The sequence below is a fragment of the Cygnus atratus genome, chromosome 2 (assembly GCF_013377495.2).
Source record: "Cygnus atratus isolate AKBS03 ecotype Queensland, Australia chromosome 2, CAtr_DNAZoo_HiC_assembly, whole genome shotgun sequence".
In the NCBI taxonomy this organism is placed as follows: Eukaryota; Metazoa; Chordata; class Aves; order Anseriformes; family Anatidae; genus Cygnus; species Cygnus atratus.
In genome coordinates, this window is record NC_066363.1 from 62556012 (window position 1) to 62582744 (window position 26733).

The window sequence follows — 26733 nt, forward strand, 5'->3', positions numbered from 1 at the left end:
TATAAACCAGCATAAGAAGGTCAACAGTTTCCTGTCTTGTATCAGAAGCAGTGTGGCCAGCAGGATCAGGGAGGTGATTGTCCCCCTGTACTCGGCTCTGGTGAGGCTGCAGCTTGAGTACTGTGTTCAGTTTTGGGCCCCTCACTGCAGGAAGGACATCGAAGCCCTGGAGTGTATCCAGAGAAGGCAATGAAGCTGGTGAAGGGTCTAGAGAAAAAGTCTGATGAGGAGTGGCTGAGGGAGCTGGGGTTATTTGGCCTAGAGAAAAGGAGGCGCGAGGAGACCTTATTGCTCTCTATAAATATCTCAAAGGAGGTTGTAGTCAGGTGGGGATAGGTTTCCTTTCCCAAGCACCAAGTGATAGGACAAGAGGAAATGGCCTCCAGTTGTGCCAGGGGAGGTTAACATTGGATGTTAGGAAAAAATTGTTCACTGAAAGGGTTGTGAAGCATTGGAAAAGGCTTTTTCCTGGGGAAGCGGTTGAGTCACCACTCCTGGAAGAGTTCAAAAGATATGTAGATGTGGTGCTTAGGGTCATGGTTTAGTGGTAGACTTGGCAGTGCTAGGTTAATGGTTGGACTTGATGACCATAGAAGTCTTTTCCAACCTAAAAGATTTTGTGATTCTGTGATTTACTCTCTTCAACTTCTGCCTGTGGGGAATGAGGACATGCTCTTCCCTCACTAATAAGACCAAATTTTGTATGTTTATACTTACGCATGCAAATATATAACATCTATGTATGCGTCTGCATGCATCTTCACCTTAGAGAATGTTTCATATGTGTATTTCAGGAAATACAAAAATGTTTCAACTGTTAATAGGATAAAAAAAAGAAGTCTAACCTGTTTAGAATTCTGAGTACCAGTAGGGTTTGATATCAAGACTACAACAGTCAAATCTAGCCTGCCTGTTTTCAACATACACTGAAGAAAGGACAGAGACTCTATAAAGACAATATTGTGGACGTTTCTACAACAAATGTGCTCTGGAGTTCCCAGCTGCTGATTTCAGCAACTGTGCGAACATTGACTTTCAGGAGTTCTCTTGGGATGTAGAAACCAGAACTGACAGTAGAAATTAATTAAAATACACTTTAAGAAAAAAAGAAATAAGGAAAGTGCTTATCAAAGGGAACATTACCTATTCAATTTTTTTGAAGGTAAGTTAGTTTAAAAACAAAAGTCTAAATGCCTAGCAACTGCCTTACCAGTGGCATTACTGAAACAATACAATAAATAAAAGCTCTTCAGAGCTAGAAAAATGTCTTATTGAGAACAAAATATTTATTCCACACATATACATAAAGGAAGGGATATATATGTATTATGTATTTATATGCACAAAATGAATTTATATATGTATTAAAAACAAACAAACAAAAAGACACAGTAATAAAAAAGCCGTTGCATATTCCTCCTCTTGCTCCCAAAAAAGGTAGTATGAAATATTGTTTATTACTGAATGAAGAATGTTGTGCCCTGAAAATATGTTGAGGACAGCATATTATGTAACTCCGGTGTAAATTATTAACGTAGTATTTCTGCATTGTTCTCAATGCAAATAGTAGCAATTACAATAGCAATGCAACATATTATAGGATAAACTATTGAATTTGTAATCTGGAAGTCTCATTAAGAAACATTTCAGTAACACAAGGGTAAAACATAACATCAAACTGGTATCTTTCTTTGTACTCCCATTGAAAATATATTTTTGTGACCTACAATGATCTTGGGTGCATCCTCAGTAATGATAATTTTTCATTAAATTATTATTTTACAGGAATGTAATACAGAAATGTTTCATCATTTTGTTGATTCTGGTTAAGTCAAATCAGGCACAAAGAACAACAGTTTTGTGAGTAAGTAATTGTAGCCATGCTATTGGACTTGAATGCTATCTTCTGAAATCTGTAGCTGATTAATTAGTGACTACATTTTACTAGAAAATGCTTGAACTAAAACTGGGATGTTCTGTGAAGTGTTGTGTCTTCATTTTCAGTGAGAACCATTTAAAAAAAATCCTCTCTTCTTGCATGCTGCAGTGGAAATATGCTTGCATTTCACTATTCAAATGAAGGATTCTAACAGACCCAGTCTGTGAATGGCTGTTCCCTGAACCTCATCATACTCCCAGATATGTAGTGTTTTCTTCTATAAATTTAGTTTTACATTCCTTCTGAGAATAAGTAGTAGAATTGATAGAAGTAATAGAACAACTGTTTTACAACTAACTATCTCTAATGCCTTGGACAAAGAAACACAACTGAATATGGTTTTGTGTACAGTTTTGGAGTCACTATGAAACAATTTTGCTGTTTAGGTTATTTCCATTGTTACAGAGGAATTACATGGATGAAAACATTACATGTTACATGGATGAAAAAACTTGTTTACAGAACTTCTGCGCTTTCAGCTCACATTTTGAATCTCTTGCTGCCAAAGACTGCTCAGGAAGCATTTTTTTTCTTCTTTCTGTAGCCTCTTGTAAGAGAGTTAATTTCAGAGGAAAATGGAAACTTTATGACTAGTTTGGATTGTGACTGACTGGAAGAGAAAGAGGAAACCCAAATGGTCTTTCCCTCAAAGTGCCTTTTCATTCTTTAGATGTATGCTACTTTTGTTTTCCTGTTTTTAAACTTTTAGAGCCATATTAAAACATGTAAAAACACAGTGATAGGAACCTGTAGGAAAACTGTCAGTACTTAATTTTTTTTCAGTGTGTATTATGTTTATATTTCCTTCGGGTGTGGGTGTCTTTTTCCAACTTAAGAACCAAATGTGTTACAAAAACAGATGTAGTGAAAATAAACAAGAGAAGTCTCATTTCCTTTGGTGAACAAAGTTCACAATTAGCTTGAGTGTAATTTTATGCATGTTGTACCCTATCAAACAGTTCTGCTGACCACAGCTTGCTTCTTGGATTTATCACAACTGATAAAAGATCTATGATGTCAGAGAAGAATTTAGCTACACAGAAAAGAAGGAAAGAGTGGGTCAAATGTAATAACATATTCTACATATTGTTCCTGCCAACAATTAATGGAGAAATTCATTTTATGAAGCACTGTTTACAGACTGACATCTGGAGAGCTTCTCCACTTGGATCTTTTCCAGTCTGTAGATTTATGTACTATTCCTGCCTCTTCTTTCCTTAAATATTTTACTTTTCCGCTTTGTACCATTCACTTAATTATCAATGAACATGAATGATTCTGCTGCTGTGACTTCTTTTGGGACTCTAGATGGATAAAAATTTTAAATGTTTGCTAAAACAGACATTTGGTGGATACCTTCTGAAATTTATACAAAGATATCTAAGAATTCAAAGAAATTTTTCTGACTTAAATTAAGAATTCTGTTGAACTCTAACCAGAGAAGGTAGAAGAGATACCCTCAATAGAACCCCTGCAGTATGAAGTTAGAAAGAGCTTAGAGTCTGAAGAAGAAAGAGTTTCTTTTCAGGCTACTGTTACGTTATCAATCTGAATTATAAAGTATTTTTGAATTACAAAATCCTGGACTACTGTGCTGTAAATATTATATTTGCTGGAGCATATGTGTTCCTTATCCAGTTTCCTTTCTAGCCTAGTGAAAGTTTGCCGCTTTCTTTAGTCAGAGTTTTGGTTCTTCCAGTGTGGCAATTGCCCTATTATGGTTCCCACTCCTCCTTTCCTGTGCGAAATCATAGCATGTTGTGAAGGGTGTCCATTTTTATCATGGGGGTGTGTTACCTGTGTCAACTGGAGCAAGGCAATGGAATTCACCGTGGGTTACATTGGAAGAAACAGATACCACTTATAATTTCTTCTACAGGTTGATGTGGATGAGAGTCCAGACATTCTACCTCACCCTAGGTATGGGAGCAATCTAAGGGATGTAGTTCAGCAGATTCAGTTGTTTCTTCAGTTAGAAAGTAATGCTGGTATTGGAAGATAAAGACAGCAAAAGCAGTGGCATGGCAGTCTTGATCATGTAAACATCATTGCCTCGAAACAGTAAAAACATAATTATTGTATTGCTTTCTTGTTTGGTCATTCATGTAAATAATTTTTGGAGTGAGAGTTCTGGGTAAAATCCAGATCCACTGAGAACACTGCTCTCAGCATATTGACTAAATTTCTGAAACAACAGCATTTAAAAAACAATTAATGTGTAACAGTTATTAGTATCCTTGCATAAATAAGAAATAATGGCTACTCATAATACTGAAAATGATGATAGTTCTGCTCTGTGTATTCTGTGTGGACTTTCTTTTTATGTGAAATAGTTTGTCACTGGTAATGTTTCAGTCCTGACTATTCTCTCTCAAGAAATTAAAGTTATGGAAAAAATGAATTTTGCTTTTAACTTTAGTACATTATGATAGTATCAATTGACATGATTTACTTAACAAATCTCTCACATCAAAATCAAGAGCAGGAAGTTTTGCTTCCTTTCAGCAAGTAGTGTGTGGTAACTAAGGGCAAACAGACCTTTTCCGACTCTTATTCAGTTACTATCAGTGTTGATGACTAATGAAATATTTTGGCATCAAAAGCCATCAATTCTCAAGGCTGTATACATTACAGAATTTCAGGCTTTAGAATGAACCTTGTAAAAAAATTTATTTCCACATATCAATTTGACTGACTAACTGGGTGAGTTTTCACTCATAATGTTAGAAAATGTTATAAAACCTTTTAAAATCTACAGTACCATTCTTAATAGTTCTTTTGTGCAAGAAACCTTAATTCTGTATCCTGTCTTTAGAGATTTCTGTTTAATAGGGTAGATTTTATCTGAGGAATAAGAATGAAAATGACTTTTAAAGCAGTGGTTTCCATTTCATCAAATCTCAGCATACATTTTACTCACAATTTGCAAATGGGAGCAGAAGTATTAGTTTGCTAATATTTATTTTCATTTATTGTGTAGGTTTGTTTATATTTAATGCAATGTCAGACATTGCTCCGACGTTGAAGTATTTTAATATGAAGACATTTTCCTCATTTCCCATTTTCTCCTTCAGTTTCAATAGCAGGAACCCTAGATATCTGAAGTTGTCACGGGTCATATGAGTCTGCACATTGTTGACACATTCACTCCTAACATTCCTTTCTAACAGAAAAGATTTGCTTTCTCTAAATCAAACACAAACCCTTAATGTGTATTACACTTTCTGTCAGGGTGTATCTGGAATATAGTTATATATATGTATATATTACACAAATATATATATACACAACATATATATTACTATATATATATATGCTGCAGCTCTTCTACTTGAGGAAGCAACATCATTTTATTCCAAATGTTTTATAATGTACTTTTTAAGGAGAGAACAGCCTATGTTGCTGCAAATTGGATACATTGGTTATGGGGCTTGGAGTAGAACATTTCTTTTCAAAATTTCAATATTTTCAACATTTCTTTTCAACATTTCTTTTCAAAAACTGTGACATGAAGGAGAAAAGTCTGTGTTCTCCATTGGGACTTTATGCTGTTTGTAAACTTGTGCTTTCAGAATACAGTAGATAAGTACATGCACTTGTTTGCTTGAGAGTGGTGATCCGGGGAGGACTGTGAGAAAGATATGGCAGCTTAGGTCCTGGACCAACAAAATATTTAAATAAGAGCTAAATTTGAAAGCAGGTGAATATTTGCCTGTAGTCAAGAACAGAGCCTCTAGTGCACTGTATTGAGTTTCTGATCAAGTGTTAATTTGACATAGCTGGGCAGCGTTTCAGGCTTTAGCGAGAACTGCCCAGAATAGTTAAAGAAAAGATCTAGAAACATGAATTATTTGATAAATGTATTGGGGAAAAAGGTAACATTCAAGCAGAACTAAAAAGCTAGTGTTTTAAAATGTTCCTCCCTGCTTTGAAATCTTAGATTTGACAAAAGCTACTCATTGTTAGCCACTGAAAAGCTTACAGATGTGACAAGCTTAGCATTCGGACTGTGTAATATATTGTTAGCAATACAGTCATTGTAAGGCAATGGCTTCTGCTGTGGAAGAGGGACACTTTCTCCCAAGTCCTGGTCACAGCCCTTTTGAAATATTTTTTTCTTAATCTACTCCATTGCAAACTACTGCAGCTGTCTTAGAGTGGTACTACTACTAGATTGTCCCCCTTTTCATATTTTAAACATAAATGTTTAAACATGCTTGAAGAGAATGCTACTAGTCATTGTGTTCTCCAATGAACTAAAAAAAGCGATATAGAAAATACAAAGAATCCATTATACCATGCATCCTAAGATCACATGATGGTAAGGCATTGCCAGTACAGTGAAAGTGTTTGTGTTTGCCTATCTCTAGCACTAATTAAAAATACTGTATTTAATTACCCTTCCAAAAAATATCATCATATGTCATTCTCTGTGGCAAGCTAACGGTCTTCATTAGGTTTGTTGACTTTGTACAGTTATTTCATTCACATGTAGTTACTTTTATTACAAATCTAGCTCCCTGTAATCTGATCTTTAACACAAACCATGTTATTTCCAGTGTTTATGTGTAACCAGTTTTAAATATTCTGTGGGCTAGATACATTGCAACTTTTTTTTAAACCAGAGTAGGTAGTAGAGAGAAGTCATTAAGGCATAATCAGTGTTCTGAACAATGGTAACAGTTTTCTTTCACTTCACTGATTTATTTTTTTTTTTAATTTTATTTTTTTAATATTATTTTTAAGTTGAGGCTATTTGGGTTTTATATGTTCTTGGGATTTCATGTCAGTTAGTCTATCACCTCTTTTCCTTAATTGTGCACTGGTGAATTTGTTTTGTTACATAAATACCACGTTATGGCTCTTCCCTTTTCTACTAGGTGGCTGTTCTACAATTCCAGAGTCTGACTTGGAGGAAAGAGTAGTTGTACCAGGCTCCACAGCAACATTTACTAATCACAAGCATGCCGCAAAGCAGAAATCCAAGCCTGGTAAGAAAAGGAAAATTACTTTGTTTTACTTAGATGATGCATAGCTCTTTTCGGAACGCTTGTGGACCTGTGAAACAAACAGCAGACATTTCAGGCTTTCTTAGTATCATTTTCAAATTTTCTTGTCTTAATGCTAAAATATATAGGATCTGAGTTTATTCAGCTACTTCTGTCAAGAGGTAAATTGTAGAAATCAGCCTTGGAATTAGAAAGCTATACAGTTGAAAGGTTTTGTTCATGTAATGAATGAGACTCTTTAATTTTTTTTTCACAACCTCTTCCACAGGAGCAGAATGAAACTGAGGAATGTTTTCTGCAATAAAAGGATTTTTTTTTTTCTGCAGTATGGCAGGTTAAACTTTGTGCCAGCTGATTAAAATATAGTCATTACTTATTTTTTGTAGGAAGACTTCCTAGAATTTCAGAAAAATATTATTGGATATAATAAAATAAAATTATACTGGCTATAAAATATGCTGCATATGGTGATGACACATTTTCTGGAAAGACTTCATGCTGCCGGGAACTGTGATATAGTGTTAACATATTTTAAAGGCAATACTGTAAAGTAGTGCACTGCAGTTTAATAAAGTGCCTGGTAAGCTCTCAGACTTGAGACAATGTCCCATTCTGTTTACTAAGTTGTACCTTAACTTTTTTTTTCCCCCTTCGTTGTTTGTTATGTCTTTATCAAATATTTAATTTTAAACATTTCAATGTTGTTCATATATCAGATATGTTCACTATAGATGGGTTTTGAAGTCAGGCTAAGAAGAATAGAAGCAACAGGTTGCAACCATCAATATTCAGAAATAGAAGGTTAGAAAGTCCTTACACATCTGCAGAAAGCAGTTAATTATTTGTTTGTAATCCATCCAACTTCTTGTTTGCCTGGCCTACTCTTACACAGACAGGCATGAAGTGGGAACATATAGTTAATTGCAATAGCAAAATTTGTCTTAGTGAATTTTAATAGTGGCCAGGGAAGAAAGATACATATTAGAGCAATATATAATAATTGTCACAATTTAACTTGAAACTCCAGAATGAGTATCTGCTCACTAAAACAACCTGAAAAATCCACTGAAGGCCTACAGCTTGGACTTTTCCAGAGTGCTTATTACTTGCAGTCCACAGGGACTTCAGGTCAGAAGAAGAAGGGAAACTGTCAAAGTAGACATATGTATTGTTTAATCTTTGTCATATAGATATATTAAGTGCCCTCCTAGTAAGTATATCGTCTCCCTTATGTAGGATACAATACCGATAAATTTCCAGCTTCAGGCAACTGCACCTATAAATCAGGAGCATGTGGCAGGCAATCCCCCTGTTTGTCTGATGCTCCATTCTTCTGATCAAGCATGTGGGGTGGTAATCTAGAGAGTGCATTTCAGTGTTCTTCAGGAGATAATACTCTGTGTTTAAATAACCTGATGGAGAGCCTGATGGCTCTCATCTATAATGAGAGGAAAAGTGTAAAGATATATGAATGAATTCCAGAAACAGAGGCATTGGGACCTGCATATCCTACTATAAATTTTAGCCCATGTAAGTCTTAGTCTCCAAAAATTGAGACTTGCATCACACAACTGGCTGTCGTTGCTTTGTAACTTTCTATAAATGGCAGAATGAAAAATTTTGAAAACTTTAAATAAGTCTTTAGGTTTATAGACGTGTTATACCAATAAATTTAATTCATTCACAGTAAGAATTGACTGCCATCTGCCAGTTAGTGCTGCAATACAGAGGGAGCCTAGAATATCTGCCACTGAGCTGTCTGGAAATTCTAATTGCTACAAGTTTAAGAGCCAAGGGAGCTACTTAAACCATAAGGTAATACCAGGCATGAAATCACAGCATTGCAGTGTTTTCTGTACATGATCTTTTTGGCCTGAGTTCTTGTTCAGAGAACACTAGAGACTGCAGCAAGAGCATGGTGAGTATGCTGAGCCCTCAAAGGATATTTGTTATCTTCTGGTTTTTTTTTTTTTTTTTGACTTTGCATTTAATTTAGCTATGCCCAATCAACAAGAGAAAAGCAAAAGGGAGAAAGTAGAATTAAAATTATTTTTTTCTTGTTAGATCTTCCTTCATTTCCTGAGGGAGTTCAAGACAGATTTTGGTTATAAAATGAGAGGTTTTGTTTTCTTTTTGTAGATGGTATTTGTTATTCATACCTCTCGCTATAGAGGTAGTTTAACTGCAGTGAAGAATTAATACTGGCTTCAGACAAATTTCTGCATTTAGCTGATGTTTTCCATAGGGCCGTGTCAGGTCAACTGATATGCTATGTGTGGATGTGAGCACGATGGTTGATACCCCTGAGTAGGGAACATGAAAAGAAACATATCTAAGTAACAGACTTGCATTCACAGAGGAAGATGGAAATCAAAGGAATAAAACGAGCAAATCAAGTTAGAATGTTCCAAAGAATTCTGTGGATCAGTGGAGAACGTCAGCTGAATCTAGTGGAGTTCCATCTACCAAAACAGTGAAAAGTGTAGTTATGTGCTTGCTCCATCTGCTGCCAGACCAAATCGTAGCAACAGTATTTCATACAGGTTAAAGTCCATTTATAGTTATATACAATGTAGTGCAAAAAAGCAGTAGTGTAGTTGCCGTAATAGGATCACTTCTACATCAGAAAAAGGGATAAACTCTGATTTTCCTCCTGATATAGAATGTTAGATTATGGCAAAATGGAAGCAGTTCTCCGTAGCAGTAGAAGAAAACAGAACAAAGCATATTATCTACTGAAAAGAACCATAATATTTGACTTGCAAATATCTCAGCAGAAAGCTCTGGGAGTGCTTCATAGAGAAAGGGAGAAACAAGAACTCTCCCTGAGGTGCTGTACTAGGACTTTTTGGTTATAGTTAAATTGCTTGTGAGTCTAAATCTGCTGAAGAGAAGTGCTATTAAGGAGGATGGAACACAGAGGAAAATGTGCTAAAGAGAAAGCATCAAGAGCAAGAGGAGTCCTGAATTATGTGCCAGACTGTGGGCTCCCTATCAGTATATTTACATTATTACTGCTGTGATGTCTGCTTGCCTGGACAATGTTCGTCTAGTCTTGAGCTAGCTAACTCCATTATTGCTAGCAAACTGCCTGTGATAGTACGGCATTGAACCCTGGCAGTAGAACTTAACAAAACTCTAAATAAATACCCATATATAATACACCATTTAGTTTGCATTGAACTCTTGCTGCTAAGAAATACAAGAGCTTGCCAATCTCTTGCTAAAGAGATTGTGTGTGGTGTACAGAGATGGATGCCAGTCACTGCATTATATGCTAGTATGCTCTTTGGGCATGCTGAGAATTTTTAAAAACCTTTTTAATTTTATGAACCAATGTAGACCTAGCAAAGAGGTCACAGCCTTAAATGTGTTGTGTGAGCTATCTAAAGATCTTTAGGGACTAAGACCTTGAAGACCATGCTGTGCTATGAGTATGCTGTAGGGTAGCATCTGGTCACAGATTTGCATGTCATCTAGTACAAAATATTACATTGAGACTTTCCATGCAGCTGCTATACATGTCAATTAGTTGGAGTGGATACTTAGGACAGCCAAAGATGAAATCTAGCAGTCATGATGCAAATCTTTGCAAGGACAGAATGAATGATTCTGGCCCAATCATGGAATCTCTTTGGAAAGGGAATTAATGGCTGTATGGTGTTTCATTTATACTGCTGACATAGTTCATGCTGATTTTTATTTTATTTTTTTCCTAATCCACATGTGTTGTGACTCCATACTAAAGAATGGGATCAGGTTCATAATATTTGGGAATGAATACTATTATTGCAGTTGTAAGAGCAGATTCTCGTAAACAGCTTTTGCTTTGAGTGTGTACAAAAATACTCCCTTGAACATTCTCCATCCCAATGAATGGAACATAATTCTTCTTCCCTCATACCCCCTCAAGGCACTGTGTCTGTGTAAATTACATTTGGAGGAGTAACTTTAACATGATAAATCTACTCCTGCTAACTTTAATCTTGGTGTTTTGGTTAGTGTGAGGACAGAGCAGAACAGATTTCATCAGGCTGGTAGAGAGTTTGAGTATGATTTTAAGTTCTGAGTCCACTTTGAAGTCTCTGTTGTTTCATCATTACTTTTTTCCATGAGCTTACAGCTACAATACCAATACAGATATGCTGACCTCTACTGTAATCACAAATACAAATACAGTGATTGTAGACTCTCTTTCGTGCAGGTCCCGTGGGCTTCCTTTCTGTTTGTTATGCTGTTCCTGTTGTCTTCCATTTTCTTCTTTTTTTGCAAGTTACATATTCATACTGAAGTTGCAGTCATCTTTATAGAGTGAGTGGTTTTGTTTCAATGAGAAGTTTTCATATGCTCTAGAAGGTAACAGTTAAGCAGCATGCAGAAAATCTCGTTCTCAAGTTCTTAAATATTTCTGAGATGGAAATGTAGCTTGTAGGAAATAAGTATAAGGAAGTTCTTGTATGTGACAGCTTTTTATAAGCTCTCTAGTGCATGTGGTGAACATCCTAAAAAATAACTTTTTTTTTTTTTCTGAGAAATTAAACTGTTAGATGGTGATCTTTTGGATGAAATAAGCGCAATTGTATTTATCAGGACATATCCATTAAATTAAGTGTTCTGTATTCCTTGTATGCTACTGCTGGCCGATACTTAGTGTGTAAGAATTACCATATTTTTTTAACCTATATTCCTAGTCAATATTTTAGGCATAATGGATCCGGTTGCACTTTTATGAGTAAGGAGTTTCATGCTGGTAAATCATGAGTACCTCCACTAAGTTGTAGGAAAATGAGATGAACAATTGGTGTGAATCAGAGACTGGGGTGATTTTTTTTATTTTATTTTATTTTTTTTTGTGGAATAATAGTTCAGATTGCTTTGCAGTTTACTTAGTTGTTCAGGATTTTACAATACTGGGAGTCAGATTTGTCAAGTTTCATGTCATGCAGCTGTTGGAATTTTCACAACATGTAAGACTTGATTTTCCTGGCAGAATTTTTCACCATGATCCTGTAAATCTATTCTGCAAATGATCCATCTAAACAAAGAAAGTTTAAAATATTTACGGGAAATATTTGCCTAACTTTGCCATGATAATTCACAATAACCATTGACATTCTGAGAGAGCAACAAAGACCATGGGCTGGTATTTACATTTATTGTTTAAATACAAATATTTCAGAGAAGCTATTCATGAGACCAAAGCTTTGGCATTTGCACTCGCTACTGTGCTACCACTGTTTTTAGTTAAATTCTTTGTATTTTGGTGTCATGCAAATATTTAGATGACTTAAAGATTAAATTTCAAAGTACTCTTCTTGTATGATTATATTTAGTAAAATAAATATACTTTCATATTTTAATACTCATTGCATCTAAGACCAAAAATGCCTCAGCATTTTTAGTTATATATTGTAATAGATTTTAACTGTCTTTAATTTAAAGCATCTGGCTTATTGCTTTAGATTAAATACACAGACAGCTATACAGAAATGATTGTGAGGTTGAGCTATAAACTCCAGTAAAACCACATACTGAGCCAAATTTTCAAAACATCCTCCAAAGTTTCACCCAGACATTGCACAGCTGCACGTCTTTTCCTACAAGTTTTATTTATTGTATTTTATTTGTTATTTTATATGTTACTTTATCTAGATAGCTGTATGACAATGTTTATGTAGATGCTGTGAATGCAGTTTAAGAGGATCTTTCAATGTTAGCTTTCTAATCAAAAATTGCTGACATTGTTGTGCCTAGACAATTTCAGGAACCGTTAGATGATTCCAGCCCACAAAGATAGATAGTTACTACAACCTTGTGTAAACAATTCTTGTTAGTAAAGAAGATTGGAAACATTTTTCTTTAAAGGGTCCAGTGGCACATTTAAAATTTAGGTATGTGCTTAATATTTTCTTATAAACCATGATTTATATGAATACACAAGTGTGTGAAACTGCAATATACAGAGTAACTCATCACAAAATAATGTAATTATAAGATGAAGTGTTATGATAGGGTTTCCTTTGTTTGATTTTAGAAAGGAATATTCTTAAACATTTGGCTTAGCACAAACAACTAAAAAGCTTTTGGATAAAATTTGTTGCCAACTTCTGCTGAGTCTATTTTTATATTGTACCTTTCTTATTATTGTCATTTACCTACACAAATGAGCAGAGAGACATCCTTGATTTTGTTTTGAAAGGTGTTGAAATGTGCTGTAAAAAATCTATAAGGGGAGGTTTATTAAAATTTCTGTTTGCTCTAGATCAGACATTGATACATAGAACTACTAACTACAGTAAATTTTCAAAGTACACAAGTAAGATCCAGGTGGCCTCACTACTGTTATTGCAATTATCATCAAGTTTGCTACACTGGTAGTCATTTGGATACTGATATTCCTGCCAACTACAGCAAAAGTGTTTTCAGTGTAACGTAGCCAAGCAATTAACTTTTTCAGGTTACACAGTATAATAGGACAGAAATCAGTCCTATTTCTAATGGTAACATGCATCAAAAGCTAAAGATTATTTTGGGAAAATGTACATGCTATCTGGAATAGAATTTCATGCCTATAACGAACTTTCAAAACTGAGTGTATCGATCAGAATTGTTCTCAGTGCAGATTTCTCAGCTCTCCATGGCTGCGGTTTTGAACCAACATTGTCTGAAGCTTGGCTACTCTGTACTTATGACAAAATTAGTAAGAACAGGTCTGATTTCAGAAGTATTTTTTTTTTAAATCATTGAAGGACCAACTAGTGGGATTTATCTGAAGTTAGAAGGGGTAACTGTGCCTTTGACAGTTTGAGTTCGGTTTCAAGCATTTTGGCAGTTGAGTTGCAACACAATATTTTGTCCTTGAGCTAATAAAGTCTTGAGTCAGAAACAAATCTGGCATAAAACACTGAACCCTGTGATGGCTGCAGGTAAGTGAAAGCTTCTTCAAGACCTAACCTTATTAGAAGTCCACTTATGTATTTCCCACTGATATATTGTGGTACTGTGAGACTAGATCCTTTGTTTTTTTTTCTATATGACATTATCATCTGAAACAAAAGATACTAGTAGCCTGCAGATGGGCCCATCTAACACTTTAAAATTGCTAAGCTAGTTGTTTCCACAAGAAAAGGTGCAAAGAAAATCACCGGGCTACAAAAAGCCTATTTTTCTGGAGAGAGTTGAAGAGATTTATGGAAGTTTTCTTTTCCACAGAGTCTGTTTTTCTAAAGAGCACTACAGCTTAAGAGATGAATGTGAGAATTCCTTCATTAAGTCAATACCAAATGAAGTTCAGTTTCACCATTAGTAGTAGCTTGTATATACATCTTCTGTGAAATGTAATATAATACATGGGAAAGTAGCAAGTCTTTATGTTCTAATATTTGCAGATTCAAATACACTATATCAGGTATTATCCATATTTCTGCAGTGGGTAAAGAGATCATCTCAAAGGTTGTGGTAGTGTTTTACAAAACATTTCCTTTCAAAGGTTTACAAAAAAGACTCTGACTAATTCCAGTTTGTTTCATGACTGTCAATGAAACAAAGAACCAAGGGGTACCTTATACTTTGTTTCGTGGGATGTCCCAGAAATTGCTGAGATCACAGCACACTTTTATGATTTGAGAACTCCAAGACATTCTTAAAATTACTAGCAAACAGTTGCTATTTTTGCAGTTAAAGGAGCGATACAATACTGTATTCTCAGCTTTTTGGGAGTCTATGAAAAGACTTTCCTTATTTTTATCTGGTTCTGAACATGAGAATTGCTGATGGACAGTAGAAGGTAAGGAACATGTAACAAAATATAGGTTGATAAGAAAGGGTGGGCTAAATATGGAAAATAAAAACCAAAACCAAATACATTGTTAAGAGTTCTGAATGGATCTTATATCTAAGAAAAATGAATTGTAGCACAGTGGAAGAAATCATAACAAGAGAAGTTTAAAAGCTTTTTATATGACTAAATGGTGTTCTTTATACTTCCTTGGCAGTTATCCTAAATGACTAAGCTTAAGAGAAGTAGGTGCTTGTCTGTCACTAGGATTCATTCACTCAGTCTTCCTCTGCCATTGAAGATGGGCAGGACAGAAGGCAGTCTAATCACTGTTTTCTGTTTGCTGCTGCTTACTTTTCCTCAGTAGTGGTGAAAGTTAATGGTCTGTTTTCCTTGCTAATATTTATAAGATTTCTTGTAATGTTTTTGTTTCCCCATGCCAGTTATTTTCTCCGTCATATCAAGTGTTGTCATCTAAAGCGCACAGTGCAAATATGTCCAGCACTTTGTTTCTGGTAGATATGAACTGCTGGCTGTTGTCTTCTCTAATCTACCAGTATGGGGAGATCTTTTCACCGAATACTCAGTAAAACTTGTTTCTCAAGGCATCTGTTTCCTCACATAATTCTTTAATGACTCTTATAAGCAATTTTTTGTTATCTATGTTTTTTAGCTGAAAAATCATCACTTTGCTCAGAACAGGCATGACTTTGCATTGTGTATGTTGTTTAGTTTAGTCTATTATTCCACACTGTAGTTCTTTTATCAGATCGTTATTGGCTTGCAAGATTGTACACAGGTATCTATGCCACTTTCTTTACATTGTAGAGGTGTCTATAAAAATTACTTTCTGCTAATGATTATTTACATTTGTATTTGATGTTAATGGCTCCTATACTCTTTTGATAGTCTTTGAGAAATATAAAAAATCCAAGCTGTTCTGGTTTCTAACAAAGTACTATTAAAAAAAATAATAATAATAAAAGGACACAGAAACATTATTGAAATGCCCACTCAACATTCCCAGCCAAGAAAGATTTAGTGACTGCCAGGTATTTTTATTAAATTCATGTCATCTTTTCTTGGCCTTGGACAGTAAGGTTGGCAGGCAGAAGAGAATACAGACACTTTTTGCTTCCACCATCCATATTCATTTACAAAAAGTAATTGAAAGGAACATGTTCAATAGCACAAAACAAAGACAAGCAATCCATTTTGACCCTTTGTGCTTCTGAAAAACTGTACCAAAGTTTTTAGGAAATTCTGAAATCTCATTGGGACCTCCAAGGATTTTTTTTTTTGTCTGATGCAGAAACTTCAGGTTATAGTTGTATGGTTCATATTATATATGTCAGACTACAGAATAAAAGTTACTTCTGTCCTCAAACTTTGAGTTTCACTACCCTTCTCAGAATTTTAAAGTTAGTACTAATGTAATTGTTTGACATATCATATGAGTATTAGTTAAATGCAGAATTAGGCTGTAAAATGGTTTTCCAGGTGTCTTTTTCCAGGTTATACAAAATGCCAAGACTCACTTTGTAGCTTGTCAACATTGGCCACCAAAGGGAGATTAGGTCTAGGTCTGCAGGAACTGTTGCTGGGAAAAAAAAGACATTGTGGAGGTGTTAGAGGTTATTTTCCAAAATACATTAAATACGTTCTTATAGAAGTAATGTTAGTGTCTCAGCTTCTTCTCCCCCCCCCCCCCCCCTAAAATTCCAAAAGGCAGCCATCCACATTATGAGCTAAAGGATTAAACTTTCTTTCGGAAAAAAAAAAAAAAAGACTTTTGAGGTACAAGATTGCACAAAGGCACCTGGAACTGCTAGTATCGGTTCTCTCTGGAGGACTGACTCTGCAACCTCTTGGAAAATAAGGGATTTGAATAGAAACATTGACTCTTTAAAAGAACTGCTGACATGTCTGAAATGATGGAGCACAATCCCACATACTTTTTGCTGGAGATAGTTACTGGAATTGCAAATAGGTTTTCATGTCATTTTGTGGAAATTATCAGTGACATTATAAGCCACTTGGAGCATTGGTAGAGCTTTGTGATGCATTGTCAAGGAATGGACACTAGCCGTAATACAGATGATGCCAGAACATATCTTAGTTAAATAATATTAAGAATAGTACAGGAACATTTCCAGAGTTGGTAAGTCTGGATTTTTTTCTCTTGATTATAAGAGTGAAATATTCCAAAAGTTGCTGCACCAATGAGGTTCTACAGTACAGAGCTGTTCTATGAAGGTAATGCAATTATCATGTTCATACAGGTAGGTGATGCTGTGATACTAGTGTTGACATGTCTCAAAAGAGGCTTAGACCCCCAATCCTGATAGTCTATTGTGGCTCAGAGTTGCACAGTAACTCTTAAGACAGAGAAAGTTCTAATTTTGGTATGTTGGAGCAGTACACATTTCAGTCATTCTGGCTGTAGCTCTTAAAACCAGTCATTTTACTGAAAATGTATGATAAAATTCTTATTTTCAATTTGTATGTGATAGTGTTAGGTGTTCTTCCATAGTTCTTTGAAAGCTTGGTGGCACAGTTCCGTGTTGTGAATGTATGCCTAGTTCACAGAAGATCACATTTTATTTTTAATAGTAATGTCTTTTGGGGCCTCACCTCCACCTTGATGTGCTGTCACAACTATTGTGGCTGATGGCTTTTCACAAACTCCTTGGTTCTCAGTTTGGTTCTTATTACCTGTGACTGTGAGATGCAATGCATGTGACCATGTTGCCCCCAGTGCTTAAATGTGTCCTGTATTTGAAACTTCACTGGGAAATTCAAATGTAGTAGTTTATGATGCTGTGAGTTTGACTATAGTTAATGCAGGTTGTCTGACCTATTCTGGTCAAGGGACACATCAACTACAATAACAGAATTCAAAATATTAGGCTCTAAGAACTGATGTGAGTTCACTGCAATCACAGAAAGGTTGGGAGAGGGTGATTGGAGGACTATCGGATGCTATTCCTAAAGAATAGCAGTGTACCTTGGGACCAAACAGTATCACATTTTAGGAGGATTTTCACAAAAGGCACAGGCAGCAGTATAATAGCAGCCTTTATTAAAATCACCAGTTCCAACAATGAAGTTTTATTACTTTCCCTGAGGTAGTCCAGTTTTAGTCAGCCTTATCAAATAGCAGCTATCTCTACTAAGCACATTCTAATTCTGCGTTACTCTGTATTGTCATGCTCCACAGAGTATCCTCGCATTTACTTTTTCACCTGTTCCAGTACTTCCCTTCCTGAGGTTGCTGTGTCCCCCCCTTGCCAACTTAGTATTAAGCATACTGTTGTGTTTCCAAAAGTAGGCCATGAGGCTGAAGTAAAGGGAACGAAAAACAGTCTAAGTGTTGTATTTTGTAATAGCTACTGGAGCATATGACCAGTAAAACTCTGAGCTAAGCAATGCTAGTGCACCCTACCATCCCTTGATCGCATGGAGTAAATCTATGCCCATGCTTTAGTGCAATTGAGCAGTATGCCAATGTGTAAGGCTAATCAAGTTTAGATCTTCAGTTACATACGGTGGATGCAAAAATAGTTTATATTTCTGAACATAGACTTTGGTTCTATTCTGGGGGGAGTTGGGGGGGAGGAAGGGGTTGGGATAAAAAGATGTTCCAAAATATTTGGGAGCACAGAGGATGTGCTATCTGGAGTGATGTTACAACTAGGTCTGTTTCCTTTCCTGCCATCCTCAGAACAAATGTACTATGCTACATACTGAGGATATATTTGCTTTAGTTAGTTACATGCAGTTTACAGACTATGCTGCCTGACAGACCAAGGTGAAACACAACAGAAACCTCATATTTCTTAGCTTGCTACATTTCCTGAATAAGTAGAGTCAAATTGTTGTGACACCAGTCAGGCCAGACTTTTTTTTTAAGCTCAGTTTATAGCTCCTATTTAGTAAAACAGCAAATAAAATACTATTTAATCAAATCTGAACTCTTAATTTAATTTTCTTTAAAATACCTCTGTAATGTTTAACCTTACCTTCATATTAATAACGAATTGAATGTGTGATTTTTATGTTTTTTGAGTCATAGATAGTTGTCATATAACTTTCTTCACTAAGTCTAGTACCCTTAGTATAATGGACACAGGGATGGACTGTGTAACACAGTGCAGTACCATAGCTATGTATTAGCACCCTGGAGAATATGTAAAAATGAGAAGCTGAGCTTTTATGCAGTTAAAGTTAGAGCCTTCCTGTGGCTCTGTTTATCGTGAAAATATTGTTCTTGTTTAGCTTTATTCTTGTGTGTTTAATATTCCAGAAAATGTGGTCACATTTTTTTTCATATGCACGAGTACTAACAACTTGTGGCTTTGAGATTGGCAACCACTAGAGATTTAATACCACAACTATTTGAGAGTTCCTACTGTAGGTTGGAAAGTGAAAGAGAAGAAAGGTAAGAGAAGGACAGGAAAACATAGCACAGTAGAAAATGAGAAAAATAGAAAACACACCAAATGTTCCACATCAAACAGGTATTAGTTCTCTTCTCTATGGTCACAATGCAGCAAAGTTTTTAGTTGTGAAAAGTAAGATTAAAAGCTTGTGGATGCTATCATAGAATCATAGAATGGTTTGGGTTGGAAGGGACCCTTAAGGATGGTCTAGTTCTAACCCCCTGCTATGGCAGGGACACTTTCCACTAGACTAGATTGCTCAAAGCCCCATTCAAACCTGACTGTGAACACTTCCAGGGATGGGGCATCCAGAGCTTCTTTAGGCAACCTGTGCCAGTGCCTCACCACTCTCACAGAATAGATATAAGGAATAAATTCTTTTCTAAATCTCCCCTCTTTTAGTTTAAAGCCATTATCCCTTGTCCTATCAGCACAATCCTTGATGAAGAGTCCCCCTCCAGCTTTTCTGTAGGCTCCCTTTTGGTATTGCAAGGCCGCTATAAGGTCTCCCCAGAGCCTTCTCTTCTCCAGACCAAACGACCCCAACTCCCTCTGCCTGTCTTCATAGTAGAGGTGCTCCGTCCCTCTGGTCATCCTCGTGCCCCTCCTCTGGACTTGCTCTAACACAGCCACATCCTTCTTGTGCTGGGGGCCCCATGGCTGAACACAGCACTCCAGGTGGGGGTCTCATGAGAGCAGAGCAGAGGAGGACAATCACTTCTCTTGACATTCTGGCCATGCTTCTGTTGATGCAGCCCAGGATACAGTTGGCTTTCTGGGCTGCAAGCACACATTGCTGGCTCATGTTGAGCTTCCCATCAACCAACACCCCAGGTCCTTCTCATCAGGGTGAAGGCCTGTTATGCTAGCAGCATCTAGCACCTAGCCTGCATTGCTAGCAACGTTAAGCAGTCACTGCAACTATTCCTGAGTGCTTGCTGCAAAATGTATCTGAAAAGATAACTTTTGCATAGCTAGGCTGCTTGCAGTACCTAGGTTAGCTAACTTTAAACCATGTTGGTTATATCTGAAAGAGCTATGCCAAAATCAGGGCTGCTGCCACTTTATCTTTTCTTCCTCCCAGCAACCAAGTGGTGGTGAGAAGAGAAGATAAAGCAGTGACAGCTTCCCTTCTCACTTTGCTGGTGCCAGTGCTACTGTTTATATGACAAAGCAGCCTCAGGGAGCTGAACTGGTTGAAACCTTGCCCCAAATGCCATTCAAGCTGCGTTTTTTACCTTACTCTTCATCCATTATAGTTAGAACATCAAAAGGAAAGATTATTGTTTTATGGGGACAGTGAGATGTGTCTTGGTCTACAGATGCAAAGCTGATAGCTCTGCTATAGCAGAGGTTGGTATGTGCATCATGATGCATGGAGAAGAACACAACTGTCCATTTTGGCAGTAGGCCATAGGTATATCAAAATAAGTGTAATATGAAATTACATCTTAGCTTTTGACTTGATCAGCTCCCTGAACCTTTCACCACACGAATGCAGTAGCATGAATGCTGGTTCAAGGTTAGAGATGGGAATAGGGAAAGCTTACATTAGCTTATGCCACCATGTGACTTGCAACCAGAATAGCTGAAGCATTTTCAGAACCCTTAATGGGAGCACTGAGAGAAGAAGCCAGCACGTTATTCAAATTTTTAAAATTGTGTGCTATGCCTAATTAAGTGGAAATGTAAAGTTATTCTCAGTTGTGTTGCATAATGAGCCACTGCTGGAAATACTAGTTTATTTTTATGCCACCACGGACGGTGGTTTGTGTATGATGGTGAGCCTGTTTATTCTCGTGTTCAGTCCATTGTGCCAGAACTCATTTATGTTCTTTCCTGGCAATTTTCTCACAGCTCTAAAACTGTGGACACAGGACCTAATCCAACAATGTTCTTAAGCACATACACTGCTAAGTATATGTAGTCTCACTGGATTCACGAAGAAGCATTGTAGACAAAGTGAAAACACCCTCCGGTCTTTCTCTATCAACTGTATTTGGTCTTTCTTAGAGTAGAATCGGTTTTAAGCCTGAAAGAAATGTCACATTAGGACAGCTGCTTCTCCAATCCTCATTAGCATTTTGTTGGTTTCATCAAACGGAGAATAGGTCAAGGCTCCATCACGAACATGAAGCTAAGCCAACACATAAATATCCTTGAGCAGCAGTTTTAACATTTTAGAATATTTATAGCCAACAGCTAAAGTTTAGGGTAATAAACTGTTCATGGGCTGTATTAGTTCATTTTCCCTAAAATACAGTTTTTATTCTGGCTGAATTCCAGACATCTGAGCATGGACTAGAAATCAAACTGGAGTGCTTTAAAATTAAATTACAATTCATTCTTTTCTTTCTTTTCCCTTTGTTAAAAGGATTTTTCAGAGGAGTTGTCAGAAACTCAAAGTGTAATGCATTAATGTAACTAGACTAAAAAAAAAAAACTGACACCACAAGAACCCCTGTTAAATTTCATTTGATTTCTGATGTACTGTTCTGACAATTATAGACTGAATTAAAGTAATGTGTCACATCCATATATATCAAAATTTCTTTTCTGGATCCTCAATATTTGATATTTATAGTAATGTAAAAACATCATGACCTGTGTTGTGTATTTCAATGCACAGGCAAACTAGAAAACATATGCTATTTAGCCAAAACTGATTTCTTTTTCCAGTAACTGCATCCAGCTGTCCTGTGGTAACCCATCAGATCTGTATTTCAGATTTATTTTTCCTGTTCATCTTAGTTTTGAATTGATTCCCCTTCTGCTCCCAGTTTCTCCTTTTATTCTCAAACCTTGACTCAAACTCTACGTTCTTTCTGTAGAATAACGGATTTCTTTCAGTGCTCTCCTTTTGCTACTTGGTAGTAGTGCAGAAGGTGTTAATGGTTATTTACACTTTACACTTATGAAGGCAAAGGTGATTGGAGACTGCTGTTAAGTCCTGTCTAGATATTAGGGTTGCCTTGCATATTCAGTTCTGAGATTTTGCAGTCTGAATTTCATTTGGTAACCATTTCTCAAAGTATAGGATGTTCCCGAATTTATACAAATATATCACATTTAATTTACTGTATTACACATAGAGAAGTGTCATTGAATTAAATGCAAGATTACATTAATTCAGTTAATGATTAGAGTGTATTTTCCCCAAAATGAATCTTGCCTTATTCGTATTTACCATCCTTTTGTTTCTTCTTGGAAATTCAGGATAATTTCTACAAGAGTTGAGGTCAACATCTATCAAGCTTGCCATTCCCTCCAGAGCCTAGCATTACCTCTCAGTTACCAGAAAGAGTGGTACGCCAAAAGTGTTGACAGAAGCAGGAGGTCTCACGTGGGCAGCCACAAATTAGGCAATACAGACATCAGCTAAATCTGTTGAAGCTGTTGTAGAAGCACACCTCAGGTTTGTGCATGAAGGTGATTTTGCTTGCTTGCTCTCTTACAGTCAGGTGTCACAGTACAGGGATCATTTATAGAATCACAGAACAGAAGCAATAACATTAGCTAATGCAATTGTTAACAAATAACCAAAATGTAGCCAGCTGAAATTTTAAGCATGCATGTTGCTCACAGTGTAGAGAATTTCAAAGTGTGCTCAGACTTCATTCTAAAGATGAATGGGAATGTATTTGTGGAAAAGCAGACAAAAGTTAATTAAAAATTCATACAGGATAAACATGCTCTAATTCTCAGTCTTCCACTTAAATTGCTGTATTTCAAACACAGATTTTATATATACATATATATATATTGCCTACAATTATTTGAGTTCTGAATTATCTGTGGTTTCACTCCTAAAGTTTTTCTTCCTTCACATTTTCCCTGTTGAGGGCCCTGTAGTTCTGGATGAGAAGACCCCCCACACACACCCCTTTTTTTTTTTTTTAATTATTTTAAAAAAGCATCGTGAGTGCAAATGTTTGTAATTTCTTCTCTGCCAGCTTTTAGAAGTACTAAGTTTCTGTCTCAGAAAAGAAGATGGAGGAAGCTTTCCTTCTGCATTCTTTTCCATTAATTCTAAATTGCAAAATATTCAGCTAGCTCTCTGAAAGTGGATCTTTCAAGTGGCTTGCTCATCATTATCTGTTACCACAGAAAAGTAGAGGTTTGAATTCTTGAGATGTGCTTTTAGAGCCATTTGAGATCTGTGGGCTAATTTTGCTAGATATATGTTGCCCTCAGTGTAAAACCATGGTGATGTGCTTTGTTCTAAAATACAAGAAAACCTTTGTTTTTACAGCAAACAGGATGGGTTTTAAAATCTGCAATGTACATTAAGTAATGTGTGTTGCCTGATTTTGTCATAAGTAACAGTTTCAGGAGAGACTATTCTTGGCAAGCACTGTTGAAGTAGAATTAGCAGGCTTATGATGAGAGACATCCCAAGAGGCTTGCTGTCTTTGTGCAGATACATAAAATAACCCACAGAACTTTCCACAGGATTATCTTGATAGACAAGGTGCACTCCCTTGTTTTGTGCATCTCCTTTCTCACAAAAAAAAATAAAAAAATCTGCCTGTCATTCATAACTGTTGCATTTGTCCAGCGATATTTGACACCTCTTTCTACTTGCCATCCCAGTAGAAACTGGAGTCAGTATTTTTATAGTTCGTCCAGCACAAAGAAATTTGTCACATATTGGGCTGAACTTGAGAAATTTGTAAAAATTTTACATTGTTTTCCAACATAGATTTATGACTGGTAGAAAACATCTTGGTAATTGATTCACATTTACTAAAGGAACAGAAGAAAACTGATGCTGCAACTGATAAATAATCTCATTTATCAAGTCTTTTGATGATCAGTGTCATAGAAACACTGGCACTGGCAAGGTAGTGGTATAGGCTCTGCCCATCTTTTCTTTTGCTTAGATTGTGATGACAAAACCCTATTCAGTTTTTTAAAGTTAGTATCAGTCTAAGTGAGGTCAGAATCAGTCTCTTGTGTTGTGGTTAGAGGAGCCCTTGATATATGTCATCCTGCTGATAAAAAGTGCTTTAAAATTAAATTTGAAAAATCATATGATCAGTTTGTACAGAGATAAACTGTATTGAACACTTAAGAAGCTCATTTCTGTAGAGGCTAAATATTAACAGACTCTGGATGGATTTTCAATGGATTTCAGTGTGTGTTAAGACAGATTGTAAAATTGGTATTCTGCTCTTTATTTTTACCATGCTGTCTCAAATCATTGCCTTGCTTATAGAGCAGTGTATTAGAAACTGTGTATTTAACAGAGATAGGAAAAATGGTGACAGGCAGGCTTGATAGGAGTGAAAATTGCCAACACTGGCAACACAATACCAAACACAAGAAGTGCAGTTTTGTTAATGAGCGTAACTGATTAGTCTGATTCAAGAGGAGAGTTGTGTGAATAGGAAAGTTTGAGCTTTACTGACCTTGGAAGATCTGAAGAGATCTTTAGTATGGTTAAGTGGTATATTTGGAACTTGAATACATGTTTAGCCAAATATATACAGTATAATGAAAACTGTGCTAACCATATTCATAAGGTACTTCTAATTCTCATGGTTACGTGAGTTGAAATACATGACCCCCCACCTCTGTCCTTTTGATTCCACTGAGCTCACAGCAATGGAATGAGGCAAAGCTGCCAGTATCTTACATTTTATTCATTAAACCTTTAAACAAAAATGTCTTATCAAGTTATGAGCATTTAAAATCTCTTCTGGAATGATCTTCTGAGTTATTTTAGACGTAATTTATTATTTGAAAGTTTGTGCCCTGTATAGCTTTGAATTCCCTATCTAGGTCTGTATGAGATTTATTTAGAACTACTGATCCATAATTGGAATGCTTATCAAGATAGTTAGGTTATTGACCCAGTCTATTAGAATTAGAAAGAAGCAGACTTTTGCCTTTTCCAAATGTCAACACTATCAGATTCCTACCATTTATAAAAAAGAGAAGACGGGAAGACAATTTTCTACTGGCTCGAGTGATTCCAAATGTCAGACTTTTATTCCACTGACCTCACTATTCAGTATAGAGAAAGTAGATGACATCTTTCCTTAAAATAATTTGATTACTTTTGGCTACTCTATCTTAACATAGTAGTATATGGATATATACAATATATTCAAGGCCACTGATACCACTGATAGGCTTTCTTTTTGAATTAAATGCAATTTGGGTCAAGCATGAAGAGCTGTATTTTGACTGCATACTTCAGGCACCTAACAAATTATTTCAGTATTTAAAAAAGTGAATGTTTGTTTCAAGCTTCAACTTAAATTAGCATCCTAAGCTTCTGGATGGTTAGTGAAAAAAGCAAATTCCTCTGAAGAATTAACTGAAAGACTGATTAAGATACCTATATCTTTCCATGTATTGTTTTGCGGCTCACCCTGATGCCTGCATATGACAGTTCAGTGCCTCTGCATTTTATGCAGGGAGCCACGTGGAGCTGGGAGAGGACTTTAGGCTCAGGCATTCATGACTGAATGTGCCTTTGCTTCGGGACTTATCATACCATACTCGCATAATCAGTTAGTTTAACATCAAGCAGTTCTCTGAGCCCCTCACACAGCTGCAAAAATGTTTGAGCCAGTCCTGGAAAGGTAAAAGACAAGGGCTGGAAAAGTGCAGTTGACTGTCTGAGGATCAATATTGCTTATGCTGTTTTACTATGTTTTTAGAAATGTGGCATCAGCAGGTTATCTCTGTCCTCTTGGTACTCAGGAGACAAAACACTGTGTTAAGCTTAGATGCCAAAGAGCAGGGAGAAGTAACAGGAAGTTCTCTGTGCTGTTTATACATTTTATTCAGCAATAGTTCAATGGAAGTGTATATGACAGTAGGCATAACTTACGTGGTCTAAATAGCAATTGTAATGTATATCCATACAGTGCAGAGCAGAAAAAAAATCTGTGGAAGGAGACTTTGTGGAGAGCTTGATACTCACACTACCTACATTTCAGGATGTTTCATATCCAACTCTCTCTAATCTGCTCCAATGTACTCCATTAGTGGTTGAAGTATATTTTCTAGTGTTGCTTAATCTAAAAGGAGTCTCATCTTTATTGTTTGAGAATGTTCTGTGATATGAATCGAAGTACAGAAAGTAGGGATGACCTCAAATTAAAATTGTAATGTAGGTGCACCCAGTATATGTATATGATAGTGGTAACAGAGTTAACAAAACATGCTGTTGAATTTTAACTCATGGTTCTGAGTAAAGCTTTTCTGTAATTGATTTCTGTTATTAAAATATTAAAATTCTGCCAATGCTGGTTTGCTTTAAATTGAATGTATTCTTATAGTAAAAAACCTTGCAGATGCAATTGTTTTCATCTAGAATATTTCATCTTACAGTTCTGTTTTTAACTGGATATTTCCAGTTAAATGAGATCATTACAGATCATTAAAGTATGAAATGTATTTGTGTGCTCCTACATTCAAGTAAAACTCAAAAAGTATATTTTCATCTCAAACCTCATTATTGATCTTATCTACACACCTACATGGTTTTTTTTTGTTTTGTTTTGTTTTGTTTTTCCTTTTGGAATAGGAAATGTTGCTACATTATGATGC

The 26733-nt window shown here is 36.1% G+C and overlaps 1 protein-coding gene across 6 annotated transcripts in view; it reads left to right on the plus strand.

Moving 5' to 3' along the window:
* Positions 1-26733, plus strand: part of BBS9 (Bardet-Biedl syndrome 9) — a 322969-nt gene that overhangs the window by 194446 nt on the left and 101790 nt on the right. For 3 of the 6 annotated variants that reach the window (XM_050709143.1, XM_035552560.2, XM_035552565.2), the window contains 2 exons: positions 6820-6930; positions 8636-8763. In XM_050709143.1, coding sequence (XP_050565100.1) covers positions 6820-6930; positions 8636-8763 — 239 coding nt within the window. The remainder of the gene's footprint in view (positions 1-6819; positions 6931-8635; positions 8764-26733) is intronic. The other 3 variants (XM_050709144.1, XM_035552564.2, XM_035552568.2) reach the window with 1 other exon arrangement.